The 19021-nt window shown below is 40.2% G+C and overlaps 1 protein-coding gene across 2 annotated transcripts; it reads left to right on the forward strand.

The window, feature by feature from the left end:
* Positions 1–1329: 1329 nt before the first annotated feature.
* Positions 1330–19021, forward strand: ELOVL2 (ELOVL fatty acid elongase 2). 2 transcript variants are annotated; one of them, XM_057493925.1, is made up of 7 exons: positions 1336–1395; positions 3063–3250; positions 7132–7209; positions 10741–10912; positions 13586–13710; positions 14220–14354; positions 16052–19021. In XM_057493925.1, the coding sequence occupies exons 1-7, from the start codon at positions 1380–1382 to the stop codon at positions 16172–16174; spliced, it is 837 nt and encodes a 278-aa protein (XP_057349908.1). In that variant the 5' UTR covers positions 1336–1379; the 3' UTR covers positions 16175–19021. The 2 variants fall into 2 exon arrangements, with proteins under 2 accessions (XP_057349909.1, XP_057349908.1); XM_057493926.1 differs by lacking the exon at positions 3063–3250 and having other exon boundaries at positions 1330–1395.

The raw sequence follows: 19021 nt of genomic DNA on the forward strand, positions 1-19021 counted from the left end.
GACGTGTCAGGTAACTGACCTTCCTCAAGTCTGGAGGTCTTGTTAGATGTCCTTTGTGGAAACCAAAGCACTGTTAACTTCCAAGCTTGGGTTAGCCCAGATACATTTTATAGAGATACTATGAAATAATAAAGTTCCTAACACACTGGCCAGTAGTTGTAGGTGCTAATAAATACCAGTCTCTAGTCCTCTTTCTCCTTATCAAGCTTCCTAAAGTTTCCAAAAGCCCTAGGTTTACTTGAAATTTCTCTCAGAATCAAAGAGTCATGGATAAAGAATAGGTCCAGATAATGTGTGCCAATCACCAGACACACAGATCTTCCCTTCAGATTCTGGTAAATTCTCCTCTTTGGCACTGAGGCTTCCTTTGAGAAGGAAATGCTTTTAACTGCACTCCAGTGCCTGAGTATAGAGAATGTTCTCTATGAACTTCCTGAGGGCTGTCATACTCCTCCTGTGTAGTCAGGGACAATCCACTGGCCGAAATCCTCATTAAGATCTCTTTCCTGGGATCATTGCAGGGCGCTCTCTGTTCCTCCCTTTGCTCGAGGAGGCGCAGCGGACTGTGTAGCGGCGGTAGGGAGCCTTAGCTGGTATCCAAGCAGTGTAATAGACCAGCATAAATGGGAACTAACTCAAGAGCCAGAAGCCAGTTTATCAACCTTAAGATTCTTAGCAGAAATTTTCCAATCCCAGTCTGAGTCTAATTACAGTGGCAGTAATTAATCTGGTGTACCCTTGTGATGCTTTGCTGTAATATTAAATAGATGTTAATGTATAGAAGTTTTAAAAACAAAATATAAAGCTGATGGAAAAAACAGCTGTAGTGCTTAATTTCCTTACTTGAAAAATAAGTCCCTTTTAAAACTTTAGATTCATCTTTGTGAAACAGAATGTAGCTCAATTTTCGTTTAACAATTATATCATAGCCTGCAGATAGAGACTTTCCTTGTTGCTTGCACACAACTGCTGTTATTTGTAACAACAGAAGTTGCTTATGGAGAAGCTTATGCCTCTAAGCATTTTAGAGGGAAATGGAATTAAGGTCAATAACCCTACAATGTCTAAATGTACCAAACCTATTTTCTAGAACTCCTCTTGCCTAAGGAAATGAAAGAGGAATTGTTTCCTTCCAAACCCTTACAAGCTTGTGGAAGGTGGGGCTGCATTTACTAGGCCCCTTTCCTTGCGTCTTTGCTGTCAGAAGTCCTGGAAACCTGGACCCGCGGACAAGTCTATCCACTCTGTATTGGTGGGTAGTGGTTTGTTTTGAGAGTTTCAAAAAGAAAAGAAAAAACTCACTTAAATCATTTTTTTCTTTATCTTTTTAGGAGCATCTAAAGGCCATTGATGATGAGATCAATTTATTTTTGGACAATATGTTTGGACCTCGAGGTGAGTGAGCCACTCGGGAACCTAATGTGGAAGGAATGCAAGTTAGTTACAGACGTGGATTATGTCATGTCATTTCTGGTGTTATGAAAATAGATGGTGCTTCACTTTTAGAGGCTTAACTGCCCTAACCTTCGATACCCTTCTCCCAGAACATCCAGAAGGCCTATTTCTCCTGCTCATCCTCTCCTGGGATTAAAATTCTAGGAGCAGGAAGCAGAAGAAAGGCCACGAAATACTTTCCTCCCTGTGTCTCTCACGACCAAAGCAGGTTGTGGCTTTCCTTCTAAACTTGGCTACTTTCTTCTGTTCTCTCTCTGCCACCCTTTCACCTTGCACCTTCCCCACATGAGCAATCGCACACAGTCTTCCTGCCTCGCTCATCCCTGTGTGTGAGCACCTCTGCACAGCCATCAGGTTGAGTTTGTAAGGGCATCGCCACGCGCTTAGCTGACCAGCCTCCCCTCCCCCAGGCATATCCTCTTCCAGTCATTTAGTAAGTATCAGCATGAATAACATTTTTAAAACCTAAAAAATACTGTGTGGTGCTCTAGCTTAAAACTCGCGGATGCCTTCCCAAGGCCCTTGGGATGAAAGTCAGATGGCCAGCATTGCCTCTGTGGTGTCTGGCCCCAGCTGCCCCTGCACCCGCAGTACATTCTCCCTCCGTCCCTGATACAGCCACTCTTGACAGCTTGTACTTCCACGGTTATGAAACTTCTTAATGTGCTGTTCCTCCAACCAGGAACGCCTCCCCACAGTCTCCAGCCCGCCGCCCAATGTTGTCAGCTCCTCACTGTTCAGGTGACGGTTGCCTCCTCGGACCGGCTTCCCCTGACAAGGGTGGAAGGGAATCGGCCCCTCTTAAGGCAGCCCCTCATTCTTCTCTATTTCAGCCCCTGTGTATTTTCCTCATAGGCTTTATTGTTATTAATAGTTCTTTCTCCCAGGAGGACAGGAGCCATGACTGTTGTCTCCAGTGCTTTTTATAGGTCCAGAAACGTCACAGGCATTATATGTTTTGCAAATAAATGAATATATGTAAGTAGCCGGTTTTGTTTCACTTGAGCCTTGCTGGTTCACAAAGGTGTGGAAAACCCACAGTTCTCTACAAATTCATTCCTCGGCCCTGCTGGGAGGCCAAGGAGGGAAATGAGGAGGTCTTCCTGTTCCTCAAAATCTTCAAACAGAATCACTTAGAGATTATACCATTCCAGTTTCTATACAGGCTCCATAAACTATTTAAATGACTATTGATACAGTTTTAATATAGTAATACTCTGTGGTTTGGGGCCCCCACTGGTTTCTTCTTTTGAACTATAACCCAAATCCAATGAACTTAATGTTGTGTCATAGTGTTCCCCACTGTATTTGGTATGTACAAATAAAATACGTGCAGTATATCTTAAATGCTCTCATCACAAGGAAAAATTGTTTTTAACTATGTAAGGTGGATGTTACATGGATGTTAACTAGACTTACTATGGGATCATTTTGTAGTGTATACAAATATCAAATCATGTTATACACCTGAAACTGATATAATGTACAGTGTGTATCTCAATAAAAAAGCAAAACTAAAAAAAAAACCTAGAAAGTGTTTTACAATATCGTATAACTGAACAGAAGTGTTGCTTTTCAAGATTCTCAGTATATGTGTTTCTTTTCAGATTCTCGAGTCAGAGGATGGTTCCTGTTGGACTCTTACCTTCCTACCTTTTTTCTTACTGTCATCTACCTGCTTTCAGTATGGCTGGGTAACAAGTATATGAAGCACAGAGATGCTCTTTCCCTCAAGGGCATCCTCACCTTGTATAATATAGGGATCACACTTCTCTCCATATATATGCTGGCAGAGGTAAGCGTTTATGTAGCTAAAGCTGGATTCCAGTGATTGAGTGATTTCTGGAAACAGTTGGTTAAATCTAGAGTACCAGGACTACCCAAGGCCGCTATCGGTACCATTCCTTAGATCTCAGGAACTTGTTCCTGCATTTGGCGTTACTGCTCTGGAAGTCCTGGAGGTCTTTATTTCTAACTTGAAATTTCCTCACCCCCAATTTAGGCCTATTTCTTTAGTCCTTAATCTTACATTGCAATTTAAAGTCACAATTTAGATCTGCATGGGCCTTTAAACCTCACGTTACCGTTTTCTCCTTTATAGGTTATGATACTGAGGCTTAGAAAAGTTGCATGATTTGCCTGAGAACAGACAGCTTTGAGTAATAGTATTTCTTAACTGAAATGTCACATGCAGTTAGTCTGACTGAAATGTGTCCCTTAAAGAATACTCCCCACATCCTTGGGCCGCCATGACAATGCCACGTTGTTTCTCGGGGTAGACTTTGACAGTCCTGCTCAGGCTCGGCTCCAGTTGCCCTCATTCCCCAGTGCACTCCCAGTGCTTTATAAAGTGCCAAACTCAAGGTATTTTACAAGAAAAAGAGCAAATAATGATTGCACTCCCCATATAGCCTAAGGTTATTATAATGTAATACAAAGGAGAACCTAAGGCTGCTAAACAAACCTGTTTTAGCAAGCAGCCCCAGAGAGAGAAAGGGAGAGAGGACAAAAACTTAACAAACCTTTTAAGGAAAAAGGGTAAAATCATTCATATAAATTAGACATGGCTGGTAATGGCCCATGTAGAGCTGCCTTCCTGGTGTCCTTGAATTCTAAAAGAGAGTAAATCCTTGGTCCTCCTACCCATAGGGTTTAACCTGTAACATTCTAGTTTGCATCACTCATAATGCTTAATAACCATTACCTTAAATGACTGTAATGAAACTCTTCAGAGTGGAACTGTAGGCATGGGGAAGGGTGCAGGAGATGGGACTAGGGTTAGGAAGGCCATGCTGCCTGCTCTGAAACCCGATCACACAGGCGCTCACTAATGTACCTCACTCTGAAAGGGCAATTTGTATCTCAGTTCCTCTACTAGGTAAATTCTAGTTCACTAGAGGAGCTTGCAAGATCGTAATTGACAGGGTTAGTTTTTCTCTGTAACGAAGGGAAAGATACTGCCCCCCCGGACGGATTTCAGAAGCAGCAGCTGCGCCACAGGGGCCGGCCTGGGTGGCTTACTGCGTGGAGTCAGGAGATCCAAATCGAGGGTCAGCTCTGTGGCTTCCTCCGTGGTTTAGGAGGCGTTACTGAGGCTCTCTGAACCTTAGGCAACTGCTAAGATGGAGTGTGGTATATGTCCTGCTTACCTCAGGAGTGAGCTTTGAGGATTACCAGTTCCGCTCCACCAACGTTCAGTGAGCACCTACTAGGCGCTGTGGGCTGTACTGAGCCCAGGGTTACAAAGATGGGTAAGACATGATTTCTTTACTTGAAGCCCTCCCAGACTAGCACACGAAAGGAGGTAGTAAATACGAAAAGGCTTGGTAAGTTTTAGCACATATTAGTCACCATCAACAGCAACAAAGTCAACCAAGGAAACGGTTTCTGTCTTTTTCAGGGAGAAAGTCTGAGCTCATTCCTATGATGAACTTTATCTACTGCTTATCTTGCCTCTTGCTTTTCTATCTTGGGTCAAAATTACTGCCACTGAGTGCCTCCTAGCCTTCCCTGATTGTAACCTTGTTCAGGAGAGGCATAAGGTCTCTTCTTTGACACTTCCTGGATATGTTTAATAGACCTACTGGGGTGAGAGTTTGATTTAACCTTGCTAACTTACTGCGCGCAGGTCAGATGTTTGCTTAGGCCAGAAGTTACTGACAAATTTATTAGCATTCTTTTAACAAATATGTGTTGAGCTCCTACACTGTATCAGATTCCGTTCTAGAACACCCCTGTGGTCTGTACAGCAGTGAGTGATGGGCTAATGGCAGGGAAGGAAGGCCTCTCTGAGGATGTGATGTTAGAGCTGAGACTGAATGATGGAAATAAGCCAGACATACAAAGCCTGGGGAGAGGGGGTTCATGCGGATGGGGCAGCAAGTGTAAAGCTTGAGGCAGGAACAGGCTTGGGGTGTTCGAGGACCGTAAGAGCAGCAGAGCAGCCAGCACAAAGTGGACAGAGGAGAGCCTGATTCCAGATGAGGAGAGGTGGCCGCTCACAGAGAGCCTTGTAAGGAATTTGGCTTTTACTCTGCATATAACGGAAGCCACTGGAGGACTCTGACAAGGGGAGTGATGTGGTCTGTTTTAAAGAGATCACTCTGACCCATGGAACATGAACTGTGAGAGGAGCCGGGGGGGCAACAGTGGCAGCAGAGACCAGTTAGGAGACATCGCAGTGCCGCAGCCAACAGGCGCCCAGCCTGGACGAAGGTGCAGGAATGGCAAGGAGCTGATGGATTGTAGACATACTTGGGAGTGAGCTAGCCCGCACTGCCTTGAGGTTGACTCTGTTTGACAGGCTTTTTCTTCAACACACATGTAGTATGGCTCCTGCAAACCACACCTGCAGAGGGACTAGGAGTGGGGCAGAGGGGGCCTCCTGAAGCGTGCCTACTTAGTGCTGTTACTCATTTTTAAATAGATAGTTCTAAACATTCTAAGTGTTTTTTACTAGTTCATCTCTTTTTAATGTTCAGTTTATTCATCCCTCCCCACTCTGTATATGTATTCTGACAGAGCTATACATTTCCACGTCCTGGTAAACAGCTCAAATAGTGGGCTTCAGCATACCTTATGTAACAGATATTAACTAGACTTAATGTGGTGATCATTTTACAATATATTTTTATTGTGAAATTTGCTGAACTTGTCAGATGCATCCAGAGATATTTTTCCCATCCAGAGATGATGATGTTCATTTAGCCTTTCTAGCTTCCAGAAGTTCAAAGATTAAAAATTTTCCCAGAAATGAAGTTTGTTGATGAAAGGGAAATGCCTTATGTAAGTCAAAGCCAAATGCCTTATACTCCAGAATTTTAGTTTCTGCAGTAATAGTGAGCAAGAAGGCAGAAAACTTCTTTGGTAGAATTTTTGACTAAAATGAAAAAGCTCATTTCCTTATGAGAATGTGGAGAGAACATTAGTCAAGGAATTAGAACATCTGAATTCCAGTCATTGTTCTAGTTTCTGGCCGTATAATCTTGAGCAAGACCGTTTACTCAGCACATATTTATTGATCTATATGCCAGGCATTGGGCAAGGAATTGTAGATACAGAAATGAGCAAAAAAAGAAGCATAGATTTTATAGAGCTTTTTGGTTTTGAGCATAATGGTGCATATAGTATACAGACATTAATCAGTTATAATCTCACAGATGATTGATTACCAAGCAGTATAAATATGATGAAGAATATGATTTCAGAACCTCTCTGAGCCTGGTTTTCATATCTGTAAAATGGTACTAAACAAGTTTTTCATTAAATTATTGACATCAGATATTTATATGTAAGCCAATATGAAATACTATTAAAATTTTGGTGTATTTTCCTCACAGTTTTTACATTTAATTAATTCTGTCATTTTATTTGTAGAAACATATGACTAAATAATTCCTTACATAAAATATATTGTTACTCAGATGGTAATTAAATTCTCTTCGGTCTGGTGTAAAGATTAGAAGTAAATTATACTAATTAAGGGATATAAGCATTCGTATTAGCTTGACAGCATATCCTTTGATATGGGTGTTTGAGGACAGGACAGAGTCATACTCAGATTCTGGGAAGTTTCTGCTCAAACCTTGAATAGTTGCCAATCAGAGACAGGAATAGGAAATTGTTTTTGTCCAAATTCTTACCTGGATTTTCCCCCCTTTCTTGTTTCTTTGGCAGCTTATTCTGTCCAGCTGGGAAGGAGGCTACAACTTACAGTGTCAAGATCTTACCAGCGCAGGGGAAGCTGATACCCGGGTGAGCCATGAGAAGCAAATGGACCATCTGTACCCATTTGTCACTGAAGAGGAGAGAAGGCTTTCTCCTTTCAGATACAAGGATGGGGCTGAGATCAGGGAAGAAAGGGAGTCCTGTTAGGAATGCTTGGTAACAAAATGTTTCCCAAATGTCCAACTGTGGGGACTTACTGAATACACCATGGCACGTCCATGTGATGGACCCTGCGCAGGATGGAACGAGAAGGTTCTGCACTGTTACAGAAGATCTCAGGAGATTGCGCAGGGAAAGCAGCAGCATACAGACTGCTCATAGTTAGTACCTTGTGGGTGAGAAATGATAAGAGTGTGTATATGCGTATATTTGCTTATGTTTTTACAAAGAGAAACAATGGCAGAAAAAAACAAAAGCTACCAAAATGGTTTCCTTCTGGAGGAGGGAGCAGGACACAGGGGGCAGGGATGGCGATTATTCTCTGAATATAAATATAACCTGGTGTTATATTTGATTTGGGAACCATTACATGTTTTAGGAAATTATGAAACAAAATTAAAAAGAAAGCAAGGCAACCTCCCCCCACAAACTTGGAAACAAACTAAAATAAATGAATATGCCCATATATTAAGTTGGTGACATAATCACCCAAATAATTATTTCAAATGAATTCAAAACAGTACGTTGACTGAACATCCCTAGTGGGATACACATTAACAGTATTCAGTAACTTTTTGGTTGCTATTAATAAAAATATTGGTGTTGCCTCTTTGAGACTGTTACAGGTACACTGTCGAATAAAGTATATAATATTAATATTATTACAAGTATTTGAAACATAGAAAAAAAGCTACAATTAAAAATGTTAAACTAAACCCAGTACTCATAGATTCAAGTTGGAAATAACAGAATTAAATTTATTCTTACTAAAAACAAACATTTTTTTAGTCCACGGAAAAGGCCTAGTTTATAACAACTCAGTAAAATGAGCAATGAATAACCAGATTGCTCTCTCTCAATGTCATTTCCCACCAGAAGAGATTAGGGTTCTTTGAGAATTGCCCAAGTCCTGGTTTAGGTGGGAAATGTTTACAAGAAGAGTCCAAGACACCTTGTGACAGATAGCAAGGAAGCTCTCCAAGATTACTAGGGTCATGACAAAAAAGATTCAGAGGCCAGCTTGAAAGGACTCCCATTGCTCAAGGTGGGATGATGTGAATGTCTAAAAGAATATGGCCTGGAATGGATTGAAATAAATTTATTAAAAAACATGAGTTTAAAATGACCCTAAAATAAAGCCTCATTGTTATTTTTTGAAATTGACTCTAGGAAAAATTAAATTACAGAGAAAGAAATATCTTGCCTTTCATATGTAAATTTCCAAATAGATTAAGAATTCTTCTCTATAGAGGAGAAAAATGGGTAAGTAACAAGAGAATTAGGAAATCACCTTTTGGGACTCCTAATGAAATACTGGGTCTATTCAGCAGTCATCGGTAACTGATCAAACTACTGGGTGAAAACTGAATGGGAACTTCACAGTGATTGGATTAAGCTGTTACACCTGAATTCACTGTTGATGAACATTGGTGGAACCAGAAATTATGTACCTCCTGATGTTACGTAATAGGAAATACACAGAACTGCCTAGGAAGTATTCATGCCAAAGACCTTAGGCCTGAATCCAATTTCATCTCTAAATCTAATTGCCAGTCATTGAAAATGTGTAGATAGAGAAACAAGTTAAATAACACTAGGAGGAAACAAGTCATTCAAATCCATAATATTAGGAATTCTATACAACTGATCTTTTTTTTTAAGAAATAAAAAGAAGAGCAAGAAAAGGGAAATGTTAATTATTAGAAATTATTTTGGAACCACATCAAACAAATACAAGCTGGACCTTGATTTAAACAAATCAATTATAAGACATTTTTGAGTCAGGGAGATTTAAACATGGACAAGGCTGTTAGAAGATATTCAGGAGTCATCCCTTTGATAAGATTATGACATGGTTGGTATATTAAAAAGTATACCTATTCATTAGTAGTTTTTATATATAAAATATACTTTGGATTTGCTTAATCTGCTTTGCTTCCCCCGTACACACACTGAAAAATGGTAGAAAATAGAATTGATTGAACAAATTGGAGTTTTACTGAAAATCAAGTTCAGTGATAAATACCATAGAGTTCATTATACTTGTTCTCCAAAGCATTTGTGAATGTTGGAAAATTGCCATAATAAGAAACATTGCTTAATTATGAGAGGTAATTGAAACCTTTTAATTAAAATCTTTGTCTGATGTACATTTTTAAAACATCTTCAAAGCTATAATACAAGAAAGTAAAATATATGGATCTCTCTACACCCATTTTATTTCTAATGTATTATCACAGACCACAATTTTGGATACCATACAATTCTTTAAAGGTCATTGTTTTTATATTTATTTATGGTTTAAAATTTTTGAAGGTTAGGATGGATGCTGCCATTTCTTATGATTATCTTCCTGGGAAGTAGACAGTAGACAGAGCATGGTATTCTAATTTCAAAGTCCCTATTATACATTGTCTCCTTGTAGGTTTAAAGGTTAGTGCTAAAAACACAGTGCACAGTGCCTTGAGCTAAAGTGCTTCCCTGTAGATGAGACTGTATGGGAGACTCCGAGAGCAAGGAAGGGGGAACTGTGACCTTACCCCTTCAGTGCGGAGGAAGAGCAACTTGAATTTTAATCTTTTCTTCTGAGAAGGAGACATGAAAGAAGTAGTCATGGGCTACTCTTGGGTAGTATGATGTGTAAGAGACAAAACATATGTACATCAGAGGAATAGAGAGAAAGTACCATCTAGTGGAACAAACAGTAGGTGATCTGTTGAGTGCCAGGCACTGAGCAAAGGTAAGACAGTCTCTGCCTTGAGTGATTCACAATCTATTGGAAAAGAGAGATTCACAACACTGACCCATGGATTTGTTTATGGTTAGTAGAAGCATAAAGCAATTTGGAACACAAATGAAGAAGCAGTTGATTCAGCCTGAGAGAAAAGGGTTAGGTTAGGAAGTGTTCCCAGGAAAAGGTGGCATTTAAGAGTAGTAATAAAAGGTGACTAGGAAGATGCCAGATATGAAGTAGGAAAGGAGTGTCTGATGCAGAGAGAAGACTATTAGGAGGCACGGCACACAGAAGGCAGCAAGTGCTCAGGGAACAGTAGGCAGATTGCTTTCATAGTGTCCAGTGGTATGCTTGGCAGGGAAGGAGGAGGTGCCAGCCAGGGCATGCCCGGGGAAGACCCTGTGTGATCAGGGGATTGTGGTCTTGACTCTGTAGGTGCAGAGTAACTTGATCAGATACATATTTCAGAAAGGTGTAACTCATTCTCACTAGGGTGGGGTGGGTTGCTGGGAATGAGAAACAGGAGGCATGGGAGATGCTTTCTCAGTAGTGGGGGAGACGCACACCAGTGGGGCGCAGGCGTCCAGCGGTCGCCAAGAGCCAGGTGGCCTGAGGGGCACCGCCATTGCTCACCTTCTCTTTTCCCTGTTTTACAATCCTTACAGGTAGCCAAGGTGTTATGGTGGTACTACTTCTCCAAATTAATAGAGTTCCTGGACACAATTTTCTTTGTTTTGCGGAAAAAAACCAGTCAGATTACTTTTCTGCATGTTTACCATCATGCCTCTATGTTTAACATCTGGTGGTGTGTTTTGAACTGGATACCTTGTGGGCAAAGTAAGTGATTTTGTTACTTTTTCAATTCTACATAACGGCCTTGCTGACCTCCAGGGAGCCTCTGGCATTGGGCCGGGAGAGGGAGGGGTGCCACGGTAGAGCCTGCGGTGTCTGTCGCCAGGGCAGCCCGTCTCTGGTCTTCAATCTGGAGAAATCTAAATATTACCTCAAATCTAAAAGATGTTTTCTTTTCTGTGCACCAAATGTGTGATGGTCAGAAGCACATACCCCCACTGGGGCAGTTTTACTTCCAGACGTGGGGCTGCAGGACTCATGGAAATAAATGGCACCTTCCACAGTCAGCACAAGACTGACACAGATCCAGTCATTCAGGCTCTTTGGGCTGTTTTTCCATTCTGAGAAGTTAAGGCCCTCTCAGTCTGTGGCCCCCGTCCCCAAGCTCAGCGGCTTTCCGATTCTGTCTTAACTGAGTGCTACAATAGCACATTGACATCACAGCGCATCCCTACATATATATTTTGTATGAAACAAAAACTTGATGAAACAATATTTAGCCTAGTTCTCTGTGATACACTGTCTGTTTTTAAACTGTTCTCTTTCTTCACAAAGCTGATGAACGCTCTCCCCACACCAACTGCACAAGTTACTAGTGGGTCACTGGTGACCTGTGGTAGAGAGAACAGTATTTTCTGTTTTATATTGTCTGTACTCCTAAATTTAAAAATATTCTGTGAAAAGCCAGAACAGGTAAAACTTAAAATGATTTTGTTCTAGAATTTAAGATCTTGTAGAGATACCATTTTAAACACCAAAGATATTTCAAATACATCAGTGACCGTGAAGATGTGAATCGAAACTGCGTTGTGTAGCAGGAAGTTGCTGGGGGTGCAGGGACAGTGACAGGCAGTTTATGCCTCTCCTGGGCTGACAGAGCCCCGTCTCCTTACTCATGAAGACTCTAACAGACTTATACTGCAACCGATATATAGACTATAATCATACCAAAGGAGAATGATCAAGATTAAGTATTTTGGGGGATTGTCTACAGGTTCATTACCAGTCACTAAGCATCTATAAAACTCATTCTCAATCACTGTGTAAAGACTTAAGATCCCTGCAAATAAAGTACCATGTTTGACAATTTCTGTTCAATTTAGAATATAAAAAGTATAAGCAGCAACTACTAATTTTTCACTAATTGATGAAAATGAAAACCCAGGAGAGTAAAGAAACATCACTAATCCTGTGCTACCTGGTACTCAGAGCCTTGTGCCTTTGTTTTCATATTAAATCCAAGGGCCTTAACAAGTGAGTCCAACCAGTGTTTGTTGAGGTCTTATTAGATGCATGGTGGTGTTCCTTTTGTTTCTTACTCATTGATTTGCAGTTTTCTATCCAGATCTCTAATGCAGGATTGGAAAGCCAGGCTAGAGTTTACAGTGATTAAGCAGCAGTTGGGCAGTGCTTTTTAGTCATATAGTATTATATTATCTCAACTAACTCCATCAAGCCTCAAGAGATAATTAGTGTATCCATTTTTCAGATGAGAAAACAAAAATTTACAAAGTCAAACTATTGTATTCAAGAGGACATAGCTAATGGTGGGCCGGAGTGGGGAGGTTCCCCTGGCTCCAGGCTTTGCTGCTACAGGACTGGTAGCTCAGAGACGAGCCGTCTGGATCCCAAGCTTTCACTTGAACAGCATTCACTTTGTGCCAGGTGCTGTTCTAAACACTTTGTGTATATTGATGGATTTTATTCTCACAGCAAGCTCCCTGTTTCCAACAAATAAAAACCTGTCTCTGATATCTCACCTCCTGCAGCAAAGTCCTTTTGACCCTTAGTTGACCCAGCATAGGACTTAGCCTTTTCTGTGTGGTTTCCTGATACACCACTCACCCACACTGATGGCAGTTACAGAGACCTCATGAGGATGGTGGCAGGGGACAGGGAAACAGTTCAGCACAGGTTAGCAGAGCAAATATCCTACAATTGAATGTTAGCTCTTCCTTGTCCTGAAAGTCCATGGTGTGGCCCAGGCTCCGGGATGGTCTCCCTTCAGACCCAGCCTTCTCTTCTCCTGCTGGACCTTCTGTCGGCCCCATGTTCTCCCACCTTCCTCAGTATCTCCCAGTTCCTAGGTCCTTTTGGGTAGAATTTATTGACTTAATTATAAAAAGCAACATACTCTCCTTGACTCTTTAGCACCTTGTTCAGACAAGGTATTTTGTCAAAAGGATACCAGGTATTTTGTCAAAATAGATAGGACATGCCAAAAACTAAGTAAGCCAAAATCACAAGTACTAGTACTGAAACTTCTCTTCCTACACTCAAAATAGTTCATCAAAAGTTAACCAAAGCAAAGACACTTCTCTTTCCAAGGAATTCTGCCACTAGCTTTATCAATATTTATTTTTCTACCTGATTAGCTCATAGTAATGACCATTACAGAGACAATAAAGCCTTTGCAAATAAGGAATTACCTTGTATGGCTGGCACTGTGACTGAAAAACTATCCCACTTCACTCCGTCCGTCTAGGTGACTTGTGCTGAATCCCGGGTCATGACAACAATTGGGTGAATTTCTCAGTGTGAGTTTTGTTTGTGCACCATACTGTTACTCATCTTCAGTTATAATGCACAGGGAGAACCTTGCTGGATAAAGAATAAACATCCTACTTTCTAAAGTCATTTTTATCCTGTACTTGACAGGTTTCTTTGGACCCACACTGAACAGTTTCATCCACATCCTTATGTACTCTTACTATGGCCTTTCTGTGTTCCCATCCATGCACAAGTATCTTTGGTGGAAGAAATATCTCACACAGGCTCAACTGGTATGTTACCCCTTCTTCCCGCTCTTCTCCATGTGAAGCATCTGCATATTCTCATGGATGCATGAGAGGGAATAAGAATCTTGTCTTAGAAGGCAGAGGCTTTTCTAGGTGTGATGAAGCTATTTTTCTCTAAAAATGTCCTTTTAAGAACTAAAAGTTCTAAATCTTGTGTTCCAAATCGCCTTTGTGTTTACAATTAGCTGATTCCTTGCTTTGACGTGTAGATGAATACTCTTTAAATTGTGTCTGTTAAAAATCATTTTTATCTGAAAAATTCACCTACTGTTTCATGAGAAAGTTAAATACAGGACAATTATATATACTTGCTAATATAATTAAAAATCAAATTTCTAGATAGGATAGTGGGATGCTTCAGCATTTTCTTTTTTTTATTCCTGCAAAATTTAGGGAGTAATAGTTGATTTGTAATAAATGTATAAAACATGAGAGTGATTTTGACGTGGCTCGGCTTGGCCCCACCCCGTGACGCCCTCTCCGCCGCCCTGCAGGTCCAGTTCCTGCTCACCATCACCCACACCATGAGTGCCGTCGTGAAACCCTGTGGCTTCCCCTTCGGCTGTCTCATCTTCCAGTCCTCGTACATGCTTACATTAGTTATCCTGTTCTTAAATTTTTATGTTCAGGTAAGTGAAATGTAAGTAAATATTCAGTGGCAAAACATAATAGACCATGCACATTTGCATCATATATTTAATTCTACCAAATAAATATTAGCACGTGCTTGTTGATAAATTCAAATAGTAGGGGTACACAAAGCAAAAAGTAAAACTTTTAATTCCTAACTCTTCTCCCCACACCTTCCCCCTCAAAGGATAACCATTGTTAATAGTCCAGTAGGTATTCCACTGAACATTTTTCAATGCATACATATAAAGTTTAATTTTACATTTAATTTACATATAAAAGTTACATTTGTATCACATATTTGCACCATGCTAGGAAAGTCTTATATCTGAAAGTTAAAACACTGTACATAGAAGAGAGATCCAGGAAGTTTTAACTGGAGAAAAACGTGGACTAAACGAACTTAATATTAAAAAATGTCTTCTATATCAGCTACTATATCAGCTTCTATATCAGCTACTGTGATATAAATGTACTTTATATCAGCTAAAGTCACTATTTTTGTTTTTTTGGGAAAAATTCTTTTAAAGCAAACCAGTGGTGAGGTCACATTGATTTGTCCTTCACTGTCATTTTCTTCTTAATTGACAATTTAAATGGGAGAAAGCTGCCAAATGCAATTTCAAAGCGCTCTGTCAAATAAGATCCCATGAACGCCAGAACCAAGCACAAGCCTCAGGTAGTTGTAGATTTGACTTGTTCTCCGTGGTGGGCTGGGGAAATAGTTTCATAAATAAAAAAAAATGAGAATGTACATTTATATTCAAAACAGTATTTTTGAAACTGTATTGAACTGTTTTCTTCTTCAGACCAACAAGAAGTGCTTTCTTATTTTTTGTTGAAAGTTAATCCGTTGTGGTTTTAAACAAAGTACAATTGTGGGAACAGCACTTTTGACAGCATTTCAGGCTGTGTTTCTGAAACTGGACTGGCAAGGCTTTGTCTTTTATAAGAGATGAAAGTTTCCTTTGAGAATTTTGAGAGAAATAACCATTGATGGAACCAAACAAAGCTCCCTGCCACCCCACCCAGCACACGTGCACACACACACAGCTGGCTGTTAAAGGAAAAAGGGAGCTTAGTGTTGAAACTTGAAGAGAAGCTATAACCTAGCAGAGGTGGGTATTGGGCACTCACAGCTTTGCCCCTACATGCTGGTTCAAATTGGATCTCAGTCCTTTAGAGTCGAATACATAATTTCAGTCTTGACCCTTGTTACTGCACATGCACACACGTGCGTGCACACACACACACAGGTGAAAAGGATACCAGGTATTTTGTCAAAATAGATAGGACATGCCAAAAACTAAGTAAGCCAAAATCACAAGTACTAGGATTTTAAAAATAACAGTACTTTTTCACTTGAATTGTACTTTTTAAAAATGTTATCCTGTCCAAGCAAGCAACTAATGCAGAATAATTTCAGTGCTAATCTGATAATACATAAATCCTAGCCTAATGTAGAGAAGGTGAAAGAAATGACCTGTCATTGGAATTCATGCACTTGTCTTAGTTTTTACCCTATTTTTATTTTTTAACCAGAAGCTTAAAAACTCATATTACAAGCAATTCTTATTATAAAGTCCAATACCAAACAAAATCATAAATTGTTTTAGATTCTGTGTCACATTAGAGACAAGGTCTTATGAAGAATCCTTTTTTCTTTCCTTTTCTCTTCCAAATATACAAATCCCAGACATACCGAAAAAAGCCAGTGAAGAAGGATAAGGAAGAGCCACCTGCGTGGAAAGAAGTGAATGGTTTTTCCAAAGCCCACTTCACTGCAACTAATGGAGTGATAAACAAGAAAGCACAATAAACATGGAGTAACCGACACACATAAGTAATAGCCTAACAGATTCGCTTGTTTTAAAGCAAAGACTGAATTCAAAGTTACATATGTTTTAGCATAAACTAATTTCTTTTGAGTTTATAAATCATTTGTACCTGGAATGTGTCAATACATTGCTGTTAGGTCACCTGTTAACTGAATGCTTCAGTCAGCACCGTGGGGCACCTGCGCGACCCGTCCCTCCTTCCTGCGGGCAGACTGGACCCCTCACCAGAAACTGTCTTTTTAAGGCCTTACACACAAAGCCAGGAAACCTGGAACCTTACTTTTCTCAGCAAGTCTTCAAATAAAACGTTAAGGGTTTTGTTCAGATTAAAATGTTTAAAACAAAACATTAACTGTCTTCTAAATGCAGGAAGCATCCCAATCTATATTAAGCAATAATTGCCAGTGAATAGTGTAATTGGTCCATTTGTTTCTTTAGGAACCAACCCCCAAAAAATATTAAAATGGGATCATAAAAGATCGAAAAACCTAGCTAGAACGTCAAATTCCCACATTAATTCTAATTCTTAGTGTACGGTGATAAAATTTGTATGTTTCCATTTTGAAGATTAGTTTTTCTAAGAAGAAAGCATCTTCTGCCAAATCCTCGCGGCTCAGGGGCTTTGGATAGTTGTTCCTTGGTTTTCATTTCATTTCTCTATTCGCATGTTCGCGCCTTCCTCCCATGTTAAGTCACCCAGCGGAAGGATGTGGGCAGATGCCATGCTCAGTTTCAAGCAGGATCAAGATCTGGCTGCCCGCTTCCTTTCTGAACAAGGACCCAAGTCGTCCTCCTTTTCCGCTGAATGGTACGCCGCCAGAATATCAGAACAGAGCGGTGGGGGCAAAACAGACACTGAGTTTGTAACTGCTTGTGAGCCTGCTTGTGAGCATCGGCCCCAAGTACCTGATATCACTCTTTGCAGGTTAAGTTTTTGAAAACAGGAAGAGAAAGACTGAGGACCGTGGAAAGATTCCAACACTGAGCCGCAGCTGGCGATGGGCCCCAGAGAGAAGTGTCCCTTCAGCAAGAATGGCGCCGCCCTTCCCCGCTCAGGGAATGTTGGGCGCAGACGCTGAGCGGCCACATGAGTAAGTCCTTGCATCTAGGTATTGGACTGCTACTTATTATTAAGTTGTGGAAGGAATGGAAACTGTATTTTCTGAAGATCTGATGAAGATTTATACCCTGTGAGTATTATTTATACTCAAAACAAGATTTGCCAACTTTGACACTTTTTCTTTCCTTCCTTTTTAAATAAGTTTTAGGTCATGATGTTGCCATCAAACTCATCAGTGCCCAAAAGCATTGTCACCGTGGCCCCAGCACGTTACAGTCTGGTCAGCAGTGCCTTTCTGTCCTTTTTTTTTTTTTTTTTTGCCATTTTTTACCCTAGCTCCAGTTTTAAAATTATTTTGCTTGTTCAAAAAAAAACACTGACCCATGGGCTGACATTGTACTAACACCACACCGCCTCTTCCTACTCCTCATTCCTGTAACTGTCCCTCAGGATCCCGTCAGCTATCGGAAAGGCGGCCAGTCTAGTCCAGCTGCACGGTGACTGCGTGTGCCCTGTAACGTCCTCTTGTCTGCTAGCTGATCCATTTTTTTAAACAGACATAATGCCCTCTTATCCTTGGACTTGTTTTTCTAAGTAGTTTTCTAAAACTAACTTGTTTTAGGGTGCTCACCCCCTTCTCCTATCACCTTATAACATCATCACAGTTTTGTTACAAGTATTGTTCTCTCCCAGAAACTCATTTTAAAATAAGGGCTAGCTTCCAGGATGACCATTTGTGTTCCTCTATAACAAAGCCAGATGGACTAAAAAGAAAGCCCCTTGGAGCAACTGGACTCTAATCCAGTCTTAGGTCTGAAACCTGAGCTACAGTCCGTTATCAAAGTGCATTCCAGGTAAAAATGAGGCTCAAGGAGCAGACAGATATCACTGGTCATTCGCTTTTTAATTGTCAACAAGGCCCTGAAGTCTCGCCACTCAGCACCACACCTGCTCTTTCAGATGCTTTTATGGATGTCATGCCTGCAGAGCAAGGAGGGAAGCCACCCTTCAGTAGAATCAAGAGACAAACAGCTGTGTGTACAAGGCAGCTTGAAGCTTCTCTGATCACAGAGAAAAACTTGGCTTGTTTATACTTACAAGCCCAATTTAGTTCAAGGTTTCAGGATTCTTATTTCCAATTTGGTCTTTAATTCGAGTAAAGTTTAATAAAACACTTAAAACCTTAAACATTCAAGGGCTGGTAAAAAAAAACAGAGCTATGAAATCTTAGCTGCAAAAATTGAATCAGGTAAATATTTTAACCTGTCATTAAGTGTTACCGATTTAAAAAACAATGTTTACTTTTAATGTGATTTTCCTAAAGAAAAGTATGATCTGCTAAACAATGGAATTTTTTCCCAAATAAATTTCACTACTTGTGGGAATAAAAAACCCTTAATGCTACAAGCATATCTATTAATAATTCCAATTTTTTAAACAAAATGGAATGTTTAGTGGAATTAAATTTTCAACCCATCATGAATATATATGTTGAATATTTTAGGCATATTTAGAGATAAGGATGGGCAGACCAACACATTGTATGTAAGAAGCCATTCTAATATTTCTGTATAATTTTATGATATTTCTGGGGGCTTCCTTATTTGGAAAAGAAAGATACCACTTTTTTGGTTTTCCTTTGAAAGTACTTGTATCTTAAGAACATAATATCATGATTGGGGTGGACAGGGCAGCAGGAGAAGCCATTTTTCTTTGTAGATAAAAAGCATTCTGTATAATTGTACAATAAATTGATTTTTACACTAAA

The sequence above is a fragment of the Manis pentadactyla genome, chromosome 16 (genome assembly GCF_030020395.1).
Source record: "Manis pentadactyla isolate mManPen7 chromosome 16, mManPen7.hap1, whole genome shotgun sequence".
In the NCBI taxonomy this organism is placed as follows: domain Eukaryota; kingdom Metazoa; phylum Chordata; class Mammalia; order Pholidota; family Manidae; genus Manis; species Manis pentadactyla.